This window comes from Tiliqua scincoides, chromosome 10, assembly GCF_035046505.1.
Source record: "Tiliqua scincoides isolate rTilSci1 chromosome 10, rTilSci1.hap2, whole genome shotgun sequence".
Taxonomy (NCBI): domain Eukaryota; kingdom Metazoa; phylum Chordata; class Lepidosauria; order Squamata; family Scincidae; genus Tiliqua; species Tiliqua scincoides.
The window spans coordinates 379,236-401,872 of NC_089830.1; the positions used below are offsets into that span (position 1 = coordinate 379,236).

A 22,637-nucleotide genomic window follows, 5' to 3' on the forward strand; every position below is an offset into this window, starting at 1 on the left:
GCAGGGATGCAGGCACTGTGCCAGTCAAGACACCCATGCACAAGCACCAGGCTAGTGGCAGAAATCTCTCTAGGAAAAAGACTGGGTCCTTGGGCCTGGCAACACTTCACCTTATCTAAGCACTAAGCAACACCCCTCTCTCAACCAAGTATTCACAACCCTCTCAACCCACTCAGCCAGACCTCCCTGGGCTGATCATCTGAGCCTTGCTGGGCAGCTATCAAGGCAACAGGCGGCCAGTCTAATGCTCCAAAGAATCCCGTCCACATTCTCAGGCCATATAAACTGAGAAGAGCCCCAAATTACTGGACAAGCAGTTTCCTGGGGAGCCTCCACAGACAGTTAATGTAGAATTCAAGTCAAAGAGGATGCGAATGGTTTTTTTCCACAAGATGCCTAGCAAACTCCTCAAAGCTGGTCGCAGAGCAATCCTTTCGATCAGCCTGTGAGGCCAGATGTATGTTACAGGCTTCAAATTACATGCAAAAATGCCACTGGACAACAATCTGCAGTCACAATGGTGGCAGAGAACAAAGATCGCTGCTGTCACCACCACGGAGTAGGCACTATAATGAGGTCTAACCCTTGTTAGGGTGTGTAAGAAAAATAGTTATCTTCATCTTTCTAAAACCTATGTGTGGAGGGGGTGGTCAGTGGTCAACAGCAGGGACTTGCGGTGGGTGGGGAGGCCGGTGAGGCAGAGCCTCCCCACCAGTGTCCTCGCACTTCGTGCGTGGGTTGTGGCTGCTTGGGTGCCTCACACAGCAGTGGCGATTTTCAAAGGACACAGGTGGGGAGGCTTTGCCTCACCTGCCTCCCCACCCTCTGCATGTTCCTGGTCAATACAGAGTTAGACTCTCATTCTCAGCCCCTCCCAGTTGACAGTTGGTGACAGTTATGCAAATAAGAGGGTTATGACTGGCTACACACCTGGAAAGTTCTGCCCAGCATATAAAAAGGAGAGCAAACTGCAGCTCCAGGCACACAGTCTCTGGGCAAGGAAGGAGGTTGGCAAAGGGTCTCCACAAGAAGGGCTCACAGGGAGAGAACTCACCAGTCCTTAGGATCCACTTGAGCTCCAGCCAAGACCCAAACATCCATCAGTGGTCCAAGTCACCTACCAGGGACTGTTCTGTCCAAAGATCCAGCATTTCAGCAGCGGACTGCCAGCCAAAGGGGGAAAGCTTGCTTACCTTCCCTCCCTTCCAATAACCTGCCCAGCAGAGGCTTTAGGAAGGGGAAGAGCCAGGAATATGTCCTGAGGATCTTTGTTCTATGTAACAATCTTTTACCTGTTACCTCTTTCTCAATAAAAATCCTTGTTCTTGTTCAGCTTCACCCTGGTGTCTGGGTGAGGTCTGTGCCTTTCTATTACCCATGGTCATTTAAAGGTGGCCTTCACTGGTTCGCAGCCAGTGACCAACGGAGCCAAGAGAAATTTGGCTAACAGACAGTTGGATTTGCTGCAGTCTTCCTCTACTATCACTCAAGATGTCTGCTCTATCGTTTCATGGCCTGCAGCTTCTTGGTAAACCAAGAAGCTTATTTGGCTCTACAACAGGGGTGTCAAACATAAAGCCCGGGGGCCAGAGATGGCCTCCAGAAGCTTTTCATCCAGCCCTCAGGCTCTCAGCTGCTGAGCACTGCTGAGGTGTTACTGCTGAAACAGCAGCCCACATGAAAATTTGGTGTTCTCTTATCTTAAAATATGATCAAGATGTGCGTATTTTCTCTTCTGTCATTTGCAGTTCATGAGTTTCTATAGGAGAAGAAAGTGCTGATTTCTGGCCATCATCTGCTTAATGATGTCACTTCCGGCACTCAGCAGGCACCCTGAATGCTAACTTCCGCTCTCTGTATGAAACAAGTTTGAGACCCCTTCTCTACAACATGGCAGAGTTCATGTGGGAGCAATCTGATCAGGGTGACCATGTCAGAACCACAAAAGAGGACCAGGCACCCCAAAATGTAGGACATGACAAAAGCTAAAAACACTCATAGGTTGATTTCATGTGGTTAATTGAAACACTATACAGATCATCCTTTGTTATCCATTGGGGATCCATTCTGGAACCCCTCATGGATAAAAGAAAATCCATGGATAAAAAAACAGTGGAAAAATAGATTTAAAGACCCACTTCCAGGTTTCTTGCCCCTCCATTTCTCCTAATGGAATAAGGTTGTGCCTCGACATCCTCAGGGGTTTGAATCTGGGACTCCCTGCTGATACCATAAAATGTGTTAAATAAAAGCAGCTTTAAAAAATTAAAAAGTGCGTCCCTTTGTGGTTTAAAAACAGCTTTTCTTACTGTTGTCGAGAGGGATTAGAAATGCAAGGACCCCCTGCCTTTGCCTGGCTCTGCTGAAGAATGGAATGATCACTTGCATGACTGTCTCTCTACAACAGTAAGAAAAGCAGTTTTTAAAACTGAATTTAAAGAGATGCATTTTTTCCTTTCTCCAGGATCAGTACATTCCTTGTCATTTGCAGTGGCCATTCGTGTTGAGTCAAATCCGTGTATAAAAAATTCATGTATAACAAGGTTGGTCCTGTATTATTATCAAATTTAAAACTATATTACATGTAATTTATTAATTATAAGAAGGCTTTGTGCTGCCTGCAGGGGCTGCTCACAAGGAAAAGGAGGACATTTTGGTTTTTCTCAGGACATGAGGCTTAAAAAGAGGACATGTCCTGGGAAAAGAGGACATCTGGTCACCCTGAATCTGATCCACCGCTCTAATCATTTCCCCATTCCAGAGGACAACCAGAGTTGTAGATGAATCTCTGGCTCTAACAGCAGGAAATTCCTCCAAGGCCTCAGAAAACCTTCAGGATTCATCTATCATCGAGGACGGACCGTACAATTCGATCCTCCACCTCTGCCGAGAAAAGGAGCAGCAACTAGTCTACCCTTTTACGTTCTTATAAAGGTGTAGAGACTGGACAGATTTCTGGAGGAAAAGTTACAAGCCATAATGGGTATATGGAATCTCCTGGTTCTAGAAGTAGGCTATATCTGAATGCAAATGCAAGGCAGTACAGGATACAGGTATTGTCTTGTGTTTGCTCCCTGAGTCATCTGGTGGGTCACTGTGAGATGCAGGAAGTTGGACGAGTTCTGCCTTTGGCCTGATCAAGCAGGTTCTTAGGTTCTCTACCAGGAAGTAATCTGTCCACAACAAAGGAGCGATTTTAATTCCCTCCATCACCAGATCACCATCCTTCTGCCCAGCAGTGAAAATCAGGTCTAACGTGTATCTAGCCCATGGTACACTGGAGTGCCGCAAATGGACTGCAGATGTGCCGTGGGAATTTGGGGGAGGGTAATTTATTATTAGGGCCATTGGGGGGGTGTTAGCAATTATCAAAAAGCTGATGGTGTGCCTTGACAATTTTAGCACCTTGTCAGTGTGCCATGAGATGAAAACGGTTGAAAATCGCTGGTCTAGCCAGACGTGCTGGGACGGATAAGCTGAGACAGGCTCATGATTCCCATGGAGGCCATGGAATACTGAGCTGCACTTTGTCCGGGGGCATCGGCATGTACACTTAAGTCCCCCAATACCATCAGCCAGGAACAATCCAGTGCCATGCCACGATCACCCTGGCTACCTCAGGCAGGGAGTCTATCAGGCAGCAAGGGAATAGAATCCCTGTCCTGTCACCAAGACACTCAAACTTGGCACTCCACTGGTCAGGGTACCTGGTTTCCCAGTAGACCAGCACTACCCCATCTCCTTGACCCTGCAGACATGGCTGCTGAAGCATACAGAAACCTGGCAGACACCGCTAAGAGAGATCCACACACCACCACCACCCCTGCAACTTCCTCCAACCAAATTTTTGTGATACAGGCCAGGTCAGCGCCTTCGTCCTGGATTAAATCCTGGGGATCAGGCTGGTCTTATTATTCACTGACCTGGCATTGAACAGCTGCAGCTTCAGACCTGCAGGGCAACTGTGAGAGGCACCATCAGACTGAGGGTACGAGGAGGAGCCGGAAAGGAGGAGCTCTGTCTCTGACCAAGCTTCTTTCTCCTGTAACAACCTGCACGACCCCCTTCACCACATCTCTCTTAGCCTGTCACTCTTCTGATCGTGGCAGCACCACGCCCCTTCTCACTGCCCTGTCACCCAGCAAGGCCTGCTGCTACCCACAACCTAACACAACCACAACATGAACAGCAAAGTGGTTGGTCTTAAGGCAGTTTTGTCTGTCTGGACAAGTGCACCGGTTAGGGGAAAACTTGAGTTCGCTGCTGTATCACTTAAAACCAATTGTGAGACCTCTAGTGGCCACGTGCCCTCATTACAAGCTAAAACTGCTGCTCAGCACAAGAACCAGGAATCCAGCTTGTCTTTATAAGAACCCACCTTCAGACCTACCGGAAGGACATCAGGACACTTTTGCTCCCCTTGTGGCTGTGAAATGGTTATCTTTGGTTGTCGTCTTCCTCTATGCAAGCAAAGAGCCTTATGATTCAGAGGACTCCCAGGTGTCGAGCCTGCAGCTACAGCAACCATTTGAAACCCAGCCTGAATTTGGCAATGACCTCTGCCTTGCAGAAAAACAGGCAGTGTTCTCCCCACAGGCAACCTGGATCTGCCTAAGACCTACCACATTGTGTTGGTAAACTGTGCTCTCAGCATAAATTGTGCTCTCCTTCTAGGTGCTGGTCATCAGGACAAAGGTACAGACTCTCTTTGGTGGTTCCGCTTTACTCTGCATTGGTTAGACCTCACCTGAAGAACTGGGCCCAGTTCTGGGCACCTCACTTTAAGAAAGATGCAGCCAAACTGGAGTGGGTTCAGAGGAGAGTGACGAGGATGATCAGAGGGCTGGAGCCCCCACAAGGAAGGGTTGAGGGAACTCGGTATGATCAGCCTAGAGAAGGCTGAGGGGGGATATAATCGCGCTCTTCAAATACCTGAAGGCCTGTTTCGTGGAAGAAGGGACAAATTTGTTCTCAACTGCCTCTGAAAGTAGATCTTACAAACCTCTTACAAACTGCAAGAGAAGTAATTCTGATTGTATATCAGGAAAAAATTCCTGCTGGTCAGGATGGCTCAGCAGTGGAACAGATTGCCCAGGGAGGGGGTGGGTTCTCCCTCACTGGAGATCTTCAAGCAGAAGCTTGACAAACACCTGCTGGAGATGCTCCATGAGGATTTCCTGCTACAGGCAGAGGGTTGGAGCAGATGACTGTTTAAGTCCTTCCAATTTATGATTTCTATGATTGATTTAAGGCTCCATTAATCCAACCACATTACACCCCAAGCACACCAAGGGCTCCTCATTCTGAAGACCCCAGCTGTGACTAACCACCTCAACATGTGCTCCCTTGACCAGAGGCAAGTCAGCAAGCCTGAGCATGAAGGGTAATTTTACTTAATTGTCCACAAAGTTCTGTGATATATTTAAGTCTGACTGGTAAATTGTTGTCTGTTAGGAAACAAGTATTTTGACAATTATTATTGAGTATCCAAGAGCCGGTCATTATGATGGGAGAGGCGCACATGGAGGGAATGGTCAGTCAAGACCCAGGCAGAGTGTTGCTTCTCTCTGCACTGAACATGCAAGATATATCCTGCCCCCCCCCCCACAGGCTCCCTGACTCTGGGGGCAGGCCATGCAGCATTGGGGCAAGGGGCAGGTGTGACCCTGAGTGCAACAGGGCCCCCTCTGAGTGCACTGCTCCCTTGTTTGCAAGAAGGATGAAGAGCAGCTGCTGAAGGAAAATTGTGCCCTGGGGACACAACAGGAGTCCAATCACACACCTGCATGACTATAGGATTCCCCACTTCCATCACTGGGGCAGGGGGAGGCCAAACAGGGACCCAAAGCAGTACAGAGAAAGGGAGGTGATGACCTGGGAATGCTGGAGACTGACAACCCAGTCTTCTGCATGTCTACTTTGTATGTCTACTAGTCAGTAGGACTTACTTCCAGGTAAGTGTGCACAGGAGTGCAGACCGAGTGTGTGCAAACACTGCAAGACACAGCAAAGAGATGGCAGCCCCCTGGAAACGCACAAGGAACAGACACAAGCATTAAATAACAGGTGCTCCACTGCAGACCACTCTTCCTTCACGACAGCAGGGCAGGCAGCAGCTGAGGTTTCTCCACTGTTGCTTCCACCTGCAGCAAGAGGTTTCCCCTGCTGAACGTCTGCTGGTCAGGCTCAGGAGGATCCTGGTCAGGTGAGAGAGGCAAAGAACAAAACAGCCCTTGCTGGGGCTTCCTAGCCTACAGCCTGACCCAGGAGGATCTTCCAGGACAAAACTGTATGCTCTGGAGGTGAAGGAAGCAGGGTTTCCAGCAGGAACAATGAAACAAGCAGAATGCATGCTTATCTCATGGGGTCAGAGGGAGGGGCGGGGCAAGGGAGGCCCTGAGCACTCTCAAAAATTGCCAGCCTTTGTCTGCAAACATTCTAGCATCACACACTAAATGCCTCTGAGCATGTGCAGGGTGTTCCCTCCTATTTGCAGTGCTTGTCCCTGTGCTTCTGAGAGCACAGAATATTCATGCCTTCTTTTCTGATGAAGGGAACTCTGTTGTCTGTTGAACTTGGACTGTCCAATTCAGGCTCCACACTGGTGTCCACACATAAGTGACAGATGTATTCGCAGAGCTTTGCACAGCTCCCTGGCAGGGGTGCTTGATGCAGGCCTGCAGCAGGGCTGCTCTGAGTGCAAGGAAAGAAAAGGAGGGGTCACTCTGTGTTGTGGTTCGGGCAGACAGCGACAGTAAATTCACAGTGCCTGAGCACTTGTGGAAGCAAGCCCTTCTTTCTTCTCTCTCAGGCATCTGGACCCTCACTGGGTCAGAGGCACTTTTTCAGCGGGTGCTCCTCTTTTATTGGGAGGGGAGGAGTAACTGGCCCTCCTCGCCCAGCAGTGCCTCTTCTAGTGGCTGGTGCTCTCTGGCATCTTGGAGATTGTGAGCCCTTTCGGGACAGGGAACCGTCTGATTTCTCTGAACCTCTTGCTGAAAAGCGGTATATGAGCACTGCTAATAAGCACCACACAGCTGAGATGAGCCTGCACATGCGCAGTGCGCCTCCCACAGGAGGGTTTCTGCAGGGAAGGGCCTGCGAGAGGGCAGTGCTGGAGGCTGGTTCTCGCAGGGAAGGTCCCAAACCCTCTCCTGGGTTGTTTCGTTGGGCTGCAGCGGCCCCCTCCGGGGCGTTCCAGACCAGCGGCTTCAGGCTTGGCTTGCTCTCCGAGCCAGGGGACAGTGGCCTGCGGGCTCGGCGCTGTGCCGCCTTGCTGCCGGTCCCGCTCCACCAGGGGGAGGCCGGGAGCGAGCCGGGCACTGCCCGGGCAGGGGAGCAGAAGCCCGGCGGAGCCTCTCTTCCGAGCGCCCTGCGCGCACTGAGAGCGCAGGACGCGCGTCTCCTCGGCCGAAGAGACCCGTCCAGGAAGCGCGCCCGGACTGCCTCCTCGGAGCGCCATCGGAGGCACGCCCACTCGGAAGCAGGTCCCGCCGGGTGCGGAGCGCGGCCCGGAGCGCAGTCGGAGGCAGCGCCACCCAGCGCGGCGCCGCTCCCTCCCCGCCAAGGCGCGCCGCCTGCAGCCTCCCCGCTGCAGCAGCCACGCGGCGCCCGGCCCGGCCCGGCCCGGCCAGCTGACTCAGGCGGCTCCCCAGGCGGCGGCGGCGGCGGCTCCTCCTCCTCCGGGGGCCGGCCGGCCGCGCGGCTCGCGGTGACATCGGCGGAAGGGCGCGGCGCGGCGGCTGCACAAGAGCCCGAGCCGCGGAGGGCGGCAGCGGCGGGCGGGCAGGCAGGTGAGCCGCGGGCCCGCGCCCTCCTGGGCAGGGCAGGCGAGGCAGGTCCGCTCGGAAGCGAGTCCCGCTGCGCTCCGCGGCTGCCGGGGAGCTTGCTGGGCTGGAGCCCAAAGCCGCTGCGGGTAGACCGGGCTCGGGGGAGCCTCCAGATCCGCCTGCCGGGGGAACCGGGCTCCCATTCCGAGCAGCTCCCGACTCCGCTCCCCACGCAGCCAGGCCCGTCTGGAAGGACAGCCAGCGAGGGGAGCAGCCCCCCCCAGACCTGCCGTCACCCTCTGCCTGCACTGGCTGGCCCGCTGGCTGGCTGCACTTGAGCAGAGAGGAGCCTTCCTGGGCGCTGCTGCCAGGGCTCGGCGGGGAAGACCTTTGGTGGCCGGGCACAGCTGGGGGGCTTTGCCTCGCCCCCACTTTTGCTCTCCCATCCCAGCACGGCCCCCTTGGCACGTCCCCTCCTGCAGTCCGCTGCACAAGCAGGAGCGCAACTGCTGTGCCACTCTTGTGCAGGGAGCCGCAGGACAGGGCTGGACGGGCAGCCCCTCTCCTTCTGCTCACAGGTCTCAGAATCTGACCCGTGGCTTCTTTGTGGGAGCCGGGAGCACGGGGGGCATTGTGTGGCACAGCAAAGTGGCCTCCAGCTGGCCGGCCAAAGCCTGCCTGCCTCCTGCTGCAAAGCAGGTCACACTCCCACCCCAACCTCCAGTTGACGGGTTTGCTGCAGTCCTTGGCTTGGGAGTGTCCGGTGGCGAGAGGCATCGTCACATCTGAACAGGACAAAGCAGGCTCGCGAGTCTGCAGCCCCTGTTTGGGGTGCAAACTCCACCCCACCCGAGATCGGCAGCGGGAGGTTCCAAGAGGAGGGGGGCCGGTGCATCTTGTAGACTAACAGGGATGACGCTGGGACACAAAACTTCTTGCTTGAGCCCATCTCCTCCTCCTCTTCCTCTGCAGGAGCATCTCTGAGAAAGGACAATGTCGTGGATTCGAGAGGGAGAACTGTCCTTCTGGGAGCGACTTGGCGTCGGGGTGATTCGGGTGAGCAAGAAAGCGATGGTTGTGCAGGCCTGGACACTAGGGACATGTGGTGGGTGCGGAGGCAGGTGAGGCAGAGCCTCCCCACCAGTCCTTCAAAAAGTAGCACCACTGCCGTGTGAGGCACGCTAGCAATCACAACCCACGCGCAGGAGCCACCCATTGCAAGTCCCTGCTGGACACCAGTTTAGCTATGTGCCTTGCGCTACACATAGCGTGGGGTGTGCGTGCAAGACTTGACTCCAGCGGGCAATTAGTTGTAGTTTAGAGGGAGCTTCCCGGGCACACAGCGCTGCACAACAGAGGCTCCTACCGGGTATCCTGATTAAGGTTGTCGCCTTATTGCGGGCTCCAAGAGGCATCTGACTGGTCCAATCCAGCAAGTGAGACTTGAGAAGCACCAAATTAATAATTCTGCTGTGTTAAAACCAGTGGGTGCTCTTTTCCTTCAGCCCCCCCCCCCATTATGGAAGTCTCCCCAAAGAAGCCTGCCAGAGCTTGAGACTCCTAATCATCAAGGGGGTGACAGGGTTTTGTCTGCTGGCTTTATAATTCATGTTAGAGTCTTGCAACCTGCCCTGCTTCTCTCTGAAAAAAGGGGGAAGCGGGATGTCAAAATCTGGCGTGACTCCCCTGAAGAGATGGAAATTAATGCACTGAACACACGGCAGAGAGAGGGGAAAGAGGCAGCCAGGCTCTGAGCCCTGTGGAAGAGGCTGCCTGCCCTGGCGCCTGAAAGGAAGGAAGGAGCAGAGTGAGCTTCCACACCTCTGTGCCACTGCAGAGGGAGGACCCTGCCCCACGTCTCCACCCACAAGGCTTCAGGCTTGGAAGCCTGCGAAGAGTGCCAACCCAGGGCCTTTTGCGGCCTGCAGCAGAGCACTAAGTCCGCCCCTCGCTTCTTGAGAAAGGGAGGCCTTTTCGTGTGACCTTTTTCTGGGCCTTTCTGACCCCCCCCACCTGTTCCTACTGCTCACCCTCCCATTTTGTCTTGCGCCCAGGCAGGTCCCATGCCCAGACACATCGCCTTCATCATGGATGGAAATCGCCGTTTTGCTGAGAAGCAGAAAGTGAAGAAGCTGGAGGGACATTCCCAGGGATTTGCCAAACTGACAGAGGTGGGGAGGCTCTTTTCTCCATGAGGGGCTCTTGGGAGGCAAGGAGGGAGTGGTGGCTGCTGGGCGTTTTCCAGCCCAGGTGAAGTCCACAGGCAGGGAGTCACTGAAGTGAGTGGGAGAAGGAGCTCCCCAGTCTCTTGGTCATGGGGCAGGATTGTGTCCTCAGATTTCCGTCCTTCTGCGGAAGGAGTCTCCTTAACCCAAACCCGTGGGAGGAAGGACACCTTACGATGCAAGCCTAACTTTCTTTGGATGTGTCCCATGCCTGCCACCCTCGGGTGCAAGCAGTGTGTGTGTGATTCTTTCTTGCCCACCGATATTTTCTTTTTTATTCATTTCTTCATTTCCCGAGCAGCTTGCTAGATGTTTTTTTAGCTGCACAGTCAGTTGGGTACAATAGAGGGTGTGAGGTGCTGTGGTGCCATAGCTGTGGGGACCAAAAGTTGGAGAGGTATGGGCTGTTTGCTTTGTGTAGTGCTTGTAGACCATTTTTCCCACTTTCAGAGTGGTTTACCGGAGAAGGCAATAGTAAACAGGTACCTAATCTGTAAGGCCTTCAGGCCAGAAACTTGCTTTTCTACTCTGCATAAAACACCATACACACGGAGGGTGCTGTGTAAATAATAGAACAAGAAAAATAAAAACGAAAGAATGATAGAAAAGTTGTGCTGGATAGTCTGTCCTGAGTCACTGTGCACTCTCTTCAAAGTTCTTGAGGACAAGAAACCTGCTGCTCATAAATATTGGAGGTGGATTTGTTTAGACTCGAGTGTGGTTTTAGAGTTCATTACATACATTTTCTCTTGCCATCAAGTCATGTTTTATTGGGGCATCCTAGTGGCAGAAACCGCATGGGAAGTCTTTTGAACTGAGGATGTGCATCTTTCACTGCTGGATGGATGAGGTCAAACCTGTTCAGTCATGTTGGAGAACTGCATTGTACCTGGGATTCATATTTAGGCTGAACGAGGAGCTTGTCTTGGTCAGTCTTTCAGGAATCACTGCACAGCAGCCCTTTAGAAGACTCTGTGGTACACTGAATGCATTTGTCATTTTCAGTTGGTAAATCCTTTGATGGGTGTCTGCTTCTCAGTGTTTGAATCCTTTCCAGTGGGGGAGAAACATCCCTCCCTTGTATAGAAAAACAGCATGCTAGAGTGGAGAACAGGAGGTGAGACCAAACCATTCTCCTTTTGCTAGATTTCTGCCTGCAGGGAGAGTAATAAAAAGTGCAGTGTTTTACCTCCAGTGGTATAGTCCATGAAAAACATCTTCTGTTATCTGGTCACGTGTCCCAGTTACTCTGTGGCCACAGAATGCTTCTGCTGGCATTGGTGTAATTTCTCTCAGGTGTTCAGCTGCATCTTCTAGCCCAGGGCTTGTACTTCATTCATTCATTCATTCATTCATTCATTCATTCATTCACATTTTTATACCGCCCTTCCTCCAGGCAGCTAAGGGTGGTGTACATGGTTCCTTCCCTCCTTTTGTCCTCACAACAACCCTACGAGGTAGGTGAGGCTGAGAGACAGTGACTGGCCTAAAGTCACCCTGGAAGCTTCCTAGCTAAGCAGGAATTTCAACCTGGACCTTGCAGGTCCAACTGCCCAACCACTACACCAGTGGTTCTCAGACTCTTTTGAATGGCGGTTCCCTTGACGTGCCGAGGCCCATTGTCCATGGCTCCCCTTTAGAGCCACAATCGTGTGCCCACAGGGCGGTGGGTTTTTTGTGGGGATTCGGTGGCTCCCATAGCTGGATTCCACGGCTCCCCAGAGAGCCACTGCTCGCAGTTTGGGAACCACTGCACTGCATTGCACCATCCTGGCTCCTTCCAGCAACTAGTTTATTATCACTTGAGCCCTGACCAACCTTCTTTCACTTTGCAGACACTGCAGTGGTGCTTGAGTCTGGGGATCCGGGAAGTCACTGTTTATGCCTTCAGCATTGAGAATTTTAAGCGATCCAAGGAGGAAGTGGATGGGCTCATGGAGCTGGCGAGGCAAAAATTCACCCGTCTTCTAGAAGAACAGTAAGATTCTACTCTAGTCTCCCACACCCATTAGCTTTGAGGCAGATCTACCCAGATAGCACAGCTGCAGTGCTGAAAAATGTGAAGTTCTTGTTATGCTCTGAAACTGCGATGCACATTCCCCTGGTCTCCAGCAGGAAATGCAGATCAAACATTGAGGGCAGAGTTGTGCAGTTCAGCAGATGAGCCAAAATGTGGCAAAGCAGGAGGTTTCTGGGGGCTCCTTCTATGCCAGCAGATGCTGGAAAAACGTTCCACGTTCTTGCAGTTTCTGTTGCCATAAGAAATGGTGGTTGCACAGACTGCGCCATGGTTTCAGATTTCTTGTCTCACAGTGTGAGTCTCCCAGCATCAGCAGGAGTCTCTGCAGTGGGCACAGCTGCAGCACACAAAAACTGTTCACTGGGGGTAGTTCTTCTGCCTGCTCTGACTCTGCCTGCTATATTATTATGTCAGGGGTTGTGCTAGGCCTCCAATCCCAGAAGTAAGTGGCAGTGACATCACCTGTGATGCCTTTCATGTCATCACAACCGATTTTGGGTTCCTAGGGTGTTACAAGGCTGGTAAGATTGGAAAATGCTGCTCTACTTGTCTGTTGAAAGATGATGCACGTGGAAAGCTTTACGTGCACTTACGAAAAGTGCTGTACGATTGCTACAAATGAATTACTTGCATGATAAGCTTTGGGTTGTATGAGGGAACCTGGATACAGGAGGATCAGACACTGGTCCCCAGAGTTCCAGCATCTTCTAGGATTCACAAGACTTGTCCTTCCCTTAACCATGGCTTAATTAATGGGACCCAAGGCTGCATTACTCTGCACACTTAACTGGGAATTGGCCTCCATGAACACAGTGGGAGTCCTCGGGAGACAGGGATGCAACACTTTGCTGCATTTTGGTTAACTTGTTTGCACTTTGAACAAGGAGTGGCTGGGCATCTTTTGACCAATGGTTCTGGAGGGCTTGGCTGAAATTGCTCAGATCTTGCTGCTCTTGACGTCTTTCAAAATTATGTATTTGGGAAGCCTCTTTCGATTTATTCCGCACCCTGGTCTCTGCTCTCAAGAACAAGGTTGCAGACAATGTCTCGGAGGCAGAGGAGGGTCATCAAGGTCTTGCAGGTTTATTCTGTAGTTGTCTGTGTCCTCTTGACTCATGAGGGTTTGGCTTGTTAAGGCTGGACATGGCAGACACAATTCTCTCCTTTCACTACAGGGAAAATTTAGAGAAACATGGTGTGTGTGTTCGCATGCTGGGGGACCTGACTCTTCTTCCACAAGACATCCAGCAGCTGATTGCGAAAATTGAGCTAACAACAAGTCGCTACAATTCGTAAGTCTGGCCCCGATTCCTTGCACTTCCACTCGTGTACAGGCTTCTTGCTTTCCGCATGGGCTCCTTATCAATTTCTGACCCAGTTTTTGATAAGTGATCTCCAAGACGGCTTACAGAAACGCTACAGCCAGGGCCAGTTTTAAGCCAGCTGCTCCCAGTTGGGTTCTCCGGCTGTGGGTACCCTGCGCTAGTGTAATCTAGTCTTGTATGCAGTTTTGTATTAAAAGGTGCTTAGGTCCATGTGATCCATTAACTCACATGAAATTTTTAAGTGCACGTTTTGAGTGCTTTCCATTCTACCATAGAGATATGTAGTCTGTAATTTTATTTGTATCTCTGCCTCTGTACAGACCTTGGCTGTGAACTTGGGCCCCGCAAAAAATGTTTCCAATTGGACCCTGCAGCTCCTTAGAATGGCCCTGACTAATATCATCCCAAAAGGCTGCCTGTCAGTCCTTGTTCCCCAGCCAGTGGGCAGAATGTCCTTTGCTCTGCCCGGTTCTTTCTGGCTGGGTGTGGGGGGAAGCTTCCTGCAGTTTGCACCCATTCCTCAGACAGCCAGAGCCAGGCTCGTCTTCCTGGCCACAGTGAGCTCTCCCATCCCGTTCTCCTGCCCTCCGTATGGCGGCAGCATCCTTCACTGGACTACTTCCTCTCACCTCCTTCTTTCCTTTTTTAAAGGTGTTTCCTGAACATCTGCTTGGCGTACACGTCCAGAGAAGAGATTAGCCATGCAGTGCAAGAGCTGGCCTGGGGTGTCGAGCAAGGACTGCTTCAGCCCAGGTGACCTTGGCAAGTGGGGCACAGGGCCAATCTCTCCCACATGTGCTCCCACTCAACCCATTTCTGCCCAGCCCCCAGGTGTACACATTTGGTCCCTGTTGCATATATGCAACACTGGCTTCAGAAATGGCTTAAGCAGATGCTGGACTTGATGGGCCTCTGGGCCTGATCTGGCAGCGATCTCTGTACTGGGCCCTGGCCGACTGGTTGTGCATCTTGCTGATAAGTGTGACTTTACCAAGAGAAGTCTTCCCTTTCTCCCTTAGTGACGTGTCAGAATCGCTCATTGACAAGTGCCTCTATTCCTGCAAGTCTCCCCATCCGGACATCCTGATCAGAACGTCTGGAGAGGTCCGCCTTAGCGATTTCCTGCTCTGGCAGGTAAAGCTGAAGTGCAGCTCACCAGGCACCTGCTGTGTGGCAAGATCCTCCCTTGGTGGCCTGCTGGGTCCTTTTGGTAATAGCAGTGCTTTGGTGCTGGGAGCCTGTGGGAAAGACTGGGGAAATTCTTTGCATTTGGGAAGCCTTTCTGTTGCCTCCCCACTTGAACCACCAGAGAGATCTGTGTGCATAGTATGAGGGATGGTGGAGACGTCATGGGACTGCAGCTTTCAGAGGAACCAAATTATTCCAAGCAAGTCTGCGCTTGCCTGAACCATCAGGCCTGTTGGCAGGGAATGGGGACTGAGCCCTCCTGCGCTGTCAGGACCCCTTGAGAGGGATTGAGAATTGGGCCTTGAGGATGGGTGCTTCCTGGCGCATTGTCCGGAAGCCCCAAGCCTCTTCCCTCCCACTTGCAACTCTCAGCAGCTCTTCCTTCTCACTGAAAGGATCGGGGGGGGGGGAGTTACATTCTAACAGGTCCCTTCTTGTGTCTTCTAATTGCTGATCTTGATGTTCTGACACCCCAAGCCACTCATCAGCATCTATAACTCCTGATGCAACAAATGTGTATTCGTGTGTGTGGCATATAAATAAAAAGTCCTTGGGTAATTGGTTCTAGAATAACCACAGCAGCAGCCTTGCTTGCCATCCCTTCATTGAAGGCAGCACTAAATACCCACATGGTCTGTCTTTCTGCAGACGTCACATGCCTGCCTAGTGTTCCAGCCTGTGCTCTGGCCAGAATATTCCTTCTGGAATTTGTGGGGGGCCATCCTTCGATTCCAGATGAACTACAATGCTTTGCAGGTAATTTGTCCTAGAAGGGAAAGGGTGATGGAAAAAAAGCAACTCCAAAGCCATCCATGGACATATATATTACCAAACTCTCCCAAGTTCTGGGTGAGCAGACTCCAGCCTTCCTGGAATCCTGAGATCTACAAAGCAGAGCCAGCGCACTATAGTGGGGGTGCAAAGTGGTGGCTCTAGAGGGGCCAATTCCTGCTGGAGTGACATGCGTGTACAAGTACAAACGTTTATTTAAGTTATTGCAAATCAGGGACTTGCACAACAGCAAACTTGTCTTGCTGACAAAGCTGCCCTAAGATCTAGGTAAAGGGTTCATATTCCTGAATAGGGGAAGAACACAGGCTGAGAGACTAGGCCAGCTGTGGCAGGGACTAGAGACAGTGAATGGTTCTTAATGAACTATTGGGAATCTGATACCTGTTTCCCCGTCTCCAAATTGATCCTGATCTATCTTCAGGCTGCCCTGGCCTAAGTCTTGGAACAGGCAGGCAAACAGTTGTTTTAGCAGATTTTTCTGCTGAAAATGAAGTATGCCTCTTGGCTCAGCTTCAAATGGACGGTGTCCTTGAGCTTCCATCCTTCTGCACAAGCATCCTGAGAATTCCAGTGCATGTTCCCCCATGTCCTTTTTTACCATATTCTAGGATCTCTTCTGTATGTGAATTTCATTCACGCTGGAAATATTTTAATCATTCCTCACCATTTTTCTACATATTTAATTAAGACCAGCAGCATAGCTAGAGGGGGTGCAGGGGTAATTGCACCAGGCTGCATGGGGGCAACAGTCTGGCCACCTGGCCATGCAGTTGTGCCCCTCCCCCCAATTGCAGCCTGTGCCTCTTGCAAAAAGTGCCAGGAGAAAACTGCACTCTTTGCAAGAGGGGCAGTGGGGATCACAGTCTCTGACTGCTTGTTCCTCTTGCTCTGTGGGGGGGGGGGGGAGGCAGTAGATTTTTTTATTTTTTATTTTAAAAAAAAATAGCAGGTGTGGTGTTGCACCTGGAAGTGATGTCACTTCCAGGTGTGACATGGGGGGCATCATTTTTAACTTTGCCCTGGGCTCCAGGGTGGCTACGCCACTAAGAGCCCAATCCTGTGCATGTCTACTCAGAACTAAATCCTATTATAGTCAATTGGGCTTACAACCAAGTAGATCAGGATAGGATTACAGCCTAAGACTTGTGTCCTAAGGTTTCCTTCCTTGTATGAAAGAACTCCTATATAACCCATAATCTCAGACATGTCTGAAATCTAGGAAGACCATAAGGCAGTGGATCTCAGCAGTGGACTGGGGCACCTCTGAAGTGTGCAAAATTCCTGGAAAGGGGGGGTACATAGCTCCAAAGAAGAGTGGAATGACCGGGGGGGGGGGTTACCAGCCAAGACCTGTGTGTTGAGTTGCCTTTAGGATCTGCTGGGAAGGAAACCTGCTCTGTCACTTCCCCCATTAGCCCAACTTGGTTTGGGACATGCTGGTGCATCCTTTTATGTGATTTTTTAGGAGGAGTCAGAGATATTTTATTCTGCTGCACGTAAGTGGCAAACCAGAGTTGGAAACTTCTTTAACATTGCCCAGTCCACTGAAATGTTTGCAAAATGTGCATGCAAGGATAGCTGCGTACTCTTTTTTTGTGGAGGAGACAGTTGATGCGGGATTTGCTGGGAAGGGATGGTGAATGCAGATGTTTAGTAGAGTGGAGGGCTCAAGACATTTGACAAGCATTAACCTGGAGGATAAACACGTCATCTGTGGAGTGGTAGTCAGGGCTGGCCATCCCTGAGGCCAGCTAAAGTTGTTGCCTCAGGCAGTGAACTGGCAGGGGGCGCCCTTTTCCGTCTGCATGCTCACCTCTGCTGATCCTCCTTCCACTCCCTGGATTGGAAAAGGAAGAGGGAGCAAAAACGGAAGTGTGGGGGAGAGGAATAGTGGACTAGAGTGTCAGAAGAGCAGAGGTTTGCACATAATCAGGGAAGGAGGCAGCATCTGGCACGCCACTTCACACACCACAGGTTTGGGGCCAGCCCAGCTGGTAATCTCTGCTACATTTGTGGCTCTGTGTATCTACATTAGAGAAAACAAGTCAGGAAAAAGGTGAATGTATCTTTTTTTTAATTGAATTTTAATTTCAGAAAGCCAGGGATATGTACATGGAAGAAAGAAAGTGGCAGCAGCTGGAAAATGACAAGGCACAGGTGACAGAGAAGCTGAAACAAGAAGGGTCTTCACCCAGAGATCCTCAGGCTTGGCAGATGCTTTTACAAGACTGCAGGGCTAAACGGGAGGAGAGGATCCAGGATTTCTTGCAAGCCCTGGAACGCAAGAGAGCGGACTTTCTGGAGAAACTGGTTTCAGCATCTGCATGACAAGAGACTGCTTGTGCGGAAAGGGGGGGAGACAGAGAGTTGAGCCACAGATAATCCAGCTGCTGCTCAGAGTGGTTCATTTGATGATGGGAACATGCAAAGTTTTAGTGTTCTCAGTAGATATATAAAAGACTTTGCCTCTTGTATTTCCAACCATAACTGTGGTTATGGAGACTGAAATGAGAAGTGTATACTTCCTTACTGAGCTGCTTATATTGGTAATGGAACAGAAGGCGTTTGTTATGTAATTGGTCAATAAAAGGCAAAGTGGAATAGATCCTGGGGACCAGACCTGTGCATGCTGTGGGGGTCAGTTCCATCCTCCCAAGCTTCAGCCTTCCTATGCCACAACTCTGAGAGGGCCGGTGTTGAGGACTTCTTGGAGTCTTCAAAACTTGCTTGCAGGAGGCTGCAGTGGGCGAAGTCGGAGGGAAAATGCTGCTGTATAGGCACAGTCTGTGTGTCAGGATGCCTGGAATGAGGATAACGAGATTCGGAGGGGATTCTTTGGCCCCCATTCCTTGGTTTCAACTTGGCTGTATTTGAGTCTGTGTGACTAGCAATTGAGGGGAGGCTCTGTCTCAAAGGACAACCTACTTTCTGAGCCCACAGACAAGAGAAGCACATGCCCCACTATCTTCAGTGTACTGAAGAATGTTCTTCCTGCATGGCTATGTATGTGCCACAGACCTTTGGGTAGATATTCTAGCCACAGTCCAAATTGTGCTGAGTATCTCTAAAGCAGCATTCGCTCTGGACTTCTCAAAGCATATTTACTATTAGATGACATGAGAGAATATCTCTAAGAAACAAATTTCCAAATTTTTCAGCAGTCAGGCAGGGTAGACCTGTGAGAAAGTTGATGACATGATCATGCCATTAATAAAGTGATGTCATGGCAGACTTGTAATTCTGTCCAAAGCAGAATGCTTTTGCAGGTGCCTTTTCAAACAGCTGAATCCAATGCTCCAGATGTGCCAGCATAGCTCTGTGTATGCCAATGTAATACAGCCCTGCTGGTGTGGATATTCACCCTCTGATGGATGCACCACATGGCAAAAAAACTCTAAGCCAATCTAGCTCAGATGTCACTCCGATACCAAAGCAACTCCACCAGCAGAGAGGTCAGAACAGGGAGGAGATTGGGGCTTGACATGGGAGGGACAAGGACAATTCCACATACACCATCCTAAGCCCCCCTGCTTCAGATGAGGGACAAGTACCTGACACCAGTGACACACCATGTGGCTACACCTCTAGTCTCTCAAAGAGTAACTGGTGATGGGAGCCTTGATGGAAGGGTGCTTGGCACACAAACCATGTATGGCAAGTATTCAGTTAACTCTTGTCTTCCCAGAATTCTTATTGCAGGTATTCCCCCCTCCCCAGAAGAAACAAACACCAAACTGTAATCTCTGCCTCACTACCCAAGAGAGGAAGGACAATACACCTGACACAGGTAAGCAAAGGGGGGAGGGAATCCCAGACCCTAAGGGAAGCATATAGCCTGTCTGCCTGCAGTGACTAATGCGAGCCCAGTTGTTACTTGGCAAGGTTTCTTTCAGTCAGGCCGCAATGGCTCCTTGGCACAGTGAACTGGACCTCACTGGCACCTGTTATTTGACAAGTTATCTCTTGGATAACTTGCAGTGGTACAATAACCCTGTTAGGAGGAGATGGTTGGCAACCCCACTTTTGTGTTTCCCTTTTAGCTGCTTCTCTATCACAGTTCAATAAAAAGCTTCACTGGAGCACACTAGTTGCCTCCTTGATGGCAGAGGGAGATTTCTTCTACTCACCCTAGTTAAGAACATGAGATTGTTCCTCACCTCAGCTCTCCTCCGAGTGGGACGCAGGGTGGGGGTGGGGATTGCTCCCAGGTCTGCAGCATCCTGCCTCTGTGACTTGAATGAGATGCTTTCCTTTGGCCAGGCATGCAAGGAATGATTGCCTTGCTGCAAGGGCAAGTCCCTTGGCTGGGCTTGAACTCATCTTGCCTGGCTCCCAGCCTGTGCCTTTTGTGTTGTAAGCCACCAGCACCCAGCTTTGATGTTGGGGCTCCTCTTGTCTAGTCTCAGGCTCCAATCCTATCCACACTTTCCTGGGCATAAGCCCCATTGACCATAATGGGACTTAGTTCTGAGTAGACAGGCATAGGATTGGGCTGTCAGTCCCTTCCTTAGCAAATGGGTTCCTTCCAGCTGGCAGATGCCCCAAACAGACTGGTACCCTTCCCATGGAGAGACTTCTGTGCTTATTCCACTGGACTGCCTTCTTCCAAGGGAGCTGTCTTTCTACTTTTGCTTTGCTTTGCTCAGCTTAAAAAGGTATTCCTTGGGGGGGGGCTAAGAGATGGGGAGATCTTGAACCCTGGGTGCAAGGGTACCTAACAAATCTTTCCTTTTGCCCATTTGCTGCTGTAACTTCTGTAGGAAATGTGGTGGTGCTATAGATTCCTTATCTTGAGTGGGTAGTGCCTTGGGATATTGCTGTGTTGCTCATTCCTAGTGGCTGGCAGCAGGGCATTCCCCCCCCCCCCAATGTTGACTGTTCATTGCCCCTACACCTGCCCCTGCTCAGTTCTCTCTGGTGACACTTATGTGGCTTGGGGCTGGGTGGATGTGCTGATTGGCTCCTTGGACATCATACAGATGATGTGCCAACATCAGTGTGCTGTTCCATGAGTGATGGGCTAAACTGGGGTTTCCATGGATGCTGGGGGAATGGGTGGAAGGGCTGCATGGGTGTGGTGGTGCCTTGACAGGCTTGGGATTTCTCTGATATTGTACTAGCATCTGTGCAGTACTGCTATGGCTTATGAAGACTGGGCAGTTAGAATACTTGGAGCAGAGAGGAGGTAGTGTGTTGGATTTCTATGAATGACAATGCTGTTAAACTTAGCAGCGTGAGAACACGTGTCCTTCTTCACCTCACAGTGTCTATTGGCTGCTTGCTGGTGTTTCTTCTGCATTTTTTTTAGACTGTAAGCCCTTTTTGGAAAAGGAGCCACTGTTTATACTGCACTCCTGTACGCATTCACCTGGGAGTATGTCCCACTGAACTCAATGCGACTTATCCCTGACTAGACATGCAGAGGATTATGCTGTTTAATTTTCCCTGTAAACTGTGTACTTTTTTCCTTGAAAACCAAATTATATAAATACCCTTAAAGTTTCCAGCTTGAGAGCTAATAGCTAAGGAGGTTTGTTCTTGCCGGGAGCTTTATGGAAGAAGCTGATGGCACATATACTGGTTTTTTATTGTGTTGATGGTGATGGTCAGTAGCTGTTGTGCATGTTCCATAGTTGGGATGAAAAAGTGAGAAGGAAGAATTTAAAAGAAACAAAACCTGTGTTGGCTTGTGAATTTGCCACATAATGGCAGCCATCCAGGAATGTTTGCGGTAAAAAGGAAACACTGGATTCAGGGGTGACCTATCCATCAGACAAAGTAATATGGGTTGCAACAGCTGCAAGTTAGGAAGGGGGTAAAAGAGCAGCAGATGTGGGTTGCCCTTCAGCCTATTTCCTCTAAGGGGGCTGTGCAGTGATGTTTCCTAACACTTGGCAGCGATGTCATTGCCAGACATCTGGGACTGCTTAGCTGCACAGAGCTCTGTTTCAAGCCATACAGCTTAAGGGGAACACTGCCCTTCACTCTGAGTCTGCCATTACCACTACCTCCCTCTAGCCTGCCATGTTTGCACAGAAATGTTAAGGTCACTCCCCAGCTGTGATCCTTCATTTGCACTGTCCCTGCAAACCCAACCAGAAGTTGTGCACTTCCACAATTGAAGCAACAGTGAGAGGGGTGCAGTAAGTGGCTGCTATCTCTTTTCCTACTGTGCAGAGGTGGTGGATCTCAGGCAGTGGTGTTGCTAGGGGGCGGTTGCCCTGGGCTGCACACTGGGAGGCACCTCATGACTCAGACTGCCCCCAATTTAAGAGCTCCAGGCTCTTTCAATTTTTTTTAAAAGGCAGGGTGTGACATCACACCCAGAAGTGACATGGGGCATAATTTGGAGCTTTGTGCCAGGCTCTACATGGGCTGGCTATGCCTCTTCTCTCAAATGCTCTTGTAGGTCATGCTGCCTTAACATCAGCGCTGTGCAAACTTTCAACTTTAGGGATCCTGGACCTTTAACAGTTGTAGCGAAGAGGGAATTTCAGCAAGTGCAGCTTGTCACAGATAACAAGCTGCACCTGCTGAAATTCTCTCTCCTAAAGGACCAGGATCCCTACAGCTGAAAGTTTGCCCACCACTGCTCTAACTGCCCTAGTAATATTTCTGTCCAGCACTTTCATCAGTGTCCAAATGCGCCATGGGGGTGTGATGCAGGCAGAGCGCACTGAAAGGCATGGGATACCTTCAGCCGGGCTCTATCCACCCAGCAGTGGGGGAAGCAGAAGCGGGAAGTTGCTGCAGCAGTTCTAGTGATCTAGTAGCAGTTGTGCAGGGTCCTGCAGCACTTCGGTGGGGGTGGGGTGACCTGGAAGCACTGCAGCAGGGCCATCGGTGGGAGGGGAGGCAGAGCCTCCCCACCAGAGTCTTTCAAAAAGCGCTGCGTGTGAGGCTCTGCAGCGCTGGGGATGCCTGCGTGCCTCACGCAGTGGTGGTGCTTTGCGGAGGACTCTGGTGGGCCTCCCCACCCACCCCATGTCTCTGCACTGCTCAGCTTGTCCCTCCTTGCCCAGTGAGGGGCCTGCGCTTCCAGCCCAGGCTGAGCCCAGCTGGGAGGAAAGGTGGGCGAGCAGGTGCCTTTGTGCCTGCCTGTGCCCCGGCTCTTGCGTTCGGTGGTAGACTGCGGCTGCCCATGGAGGCTCTACCCCGCTTCTATTAGAGCCGCCCTGCGTCCCTCAGAGGCTCTCAAGAGCAGGTGGGGAAGGAGATGGCGGCCGGTGCTGAACGGACAGCTCCGCACCTGCGGGGGCTGGCAGGCCCCGCCCCACGGGGAGGAGCCTGGGGGAGGCGGGGCTGAGCAGGCGCTGCC

The 22,637-nt window shown here is 51.2% G+C and overlaps 1 protein-coding gene across 3 annotated transcripts; it reads left to right on the top strand.

Annotated features, from left to right (window-relative positions):
* Positions 1 to 7,702: 7,702 nt before the first annotated feature.
* DHDDS (dehydrodolichyl diphosphate synthase subunit) lies at positions 7,703 to 17,924 on the top strand. 3 transcript variants are annotated; one of them, XM_066638424.1, is made up of 9 exons: positions 7,703 to 7,793; positions 8,742 to 8,825; positions 9,824 to 9,940; positions 11,830 to 11,972; positions 13,190 to 13,306; positions 13,991 to 14,092; positions 14,359 to 14,473; positions 15,176 to 15,283; positions 17,414 to 17,924. In XM_066638424.1, the coding sequence occupies exons 2-9, from the start codon at positions 8,763 to 8,765 to the stop codon at positions 17,645 to 17,647; spliced, it is 999 nt and encodes a 332-aa protein (XP_066494521.1). In that variant the 5' UTR covers positions 7,703 to 7,793; positions 8,742 to 8,762; the 3' UTR covers positions 17,648 to 17,924. The 3 variants fall into 3 exon arrangements, with proteins under 3 accessions (XP_066494521.1, XP_066494522.1, XP_066494523.1); XM_066638426.1 differs by having other exon boundaries at positions 7,705 to 7,793; positions 9,828 to 9,940; XM_066638425.1 differs by lacking the exon at positions 15,176 to 15,283.
* Positions 17,925 to 22,637: the final 4,713 nt, after the last annotated feature.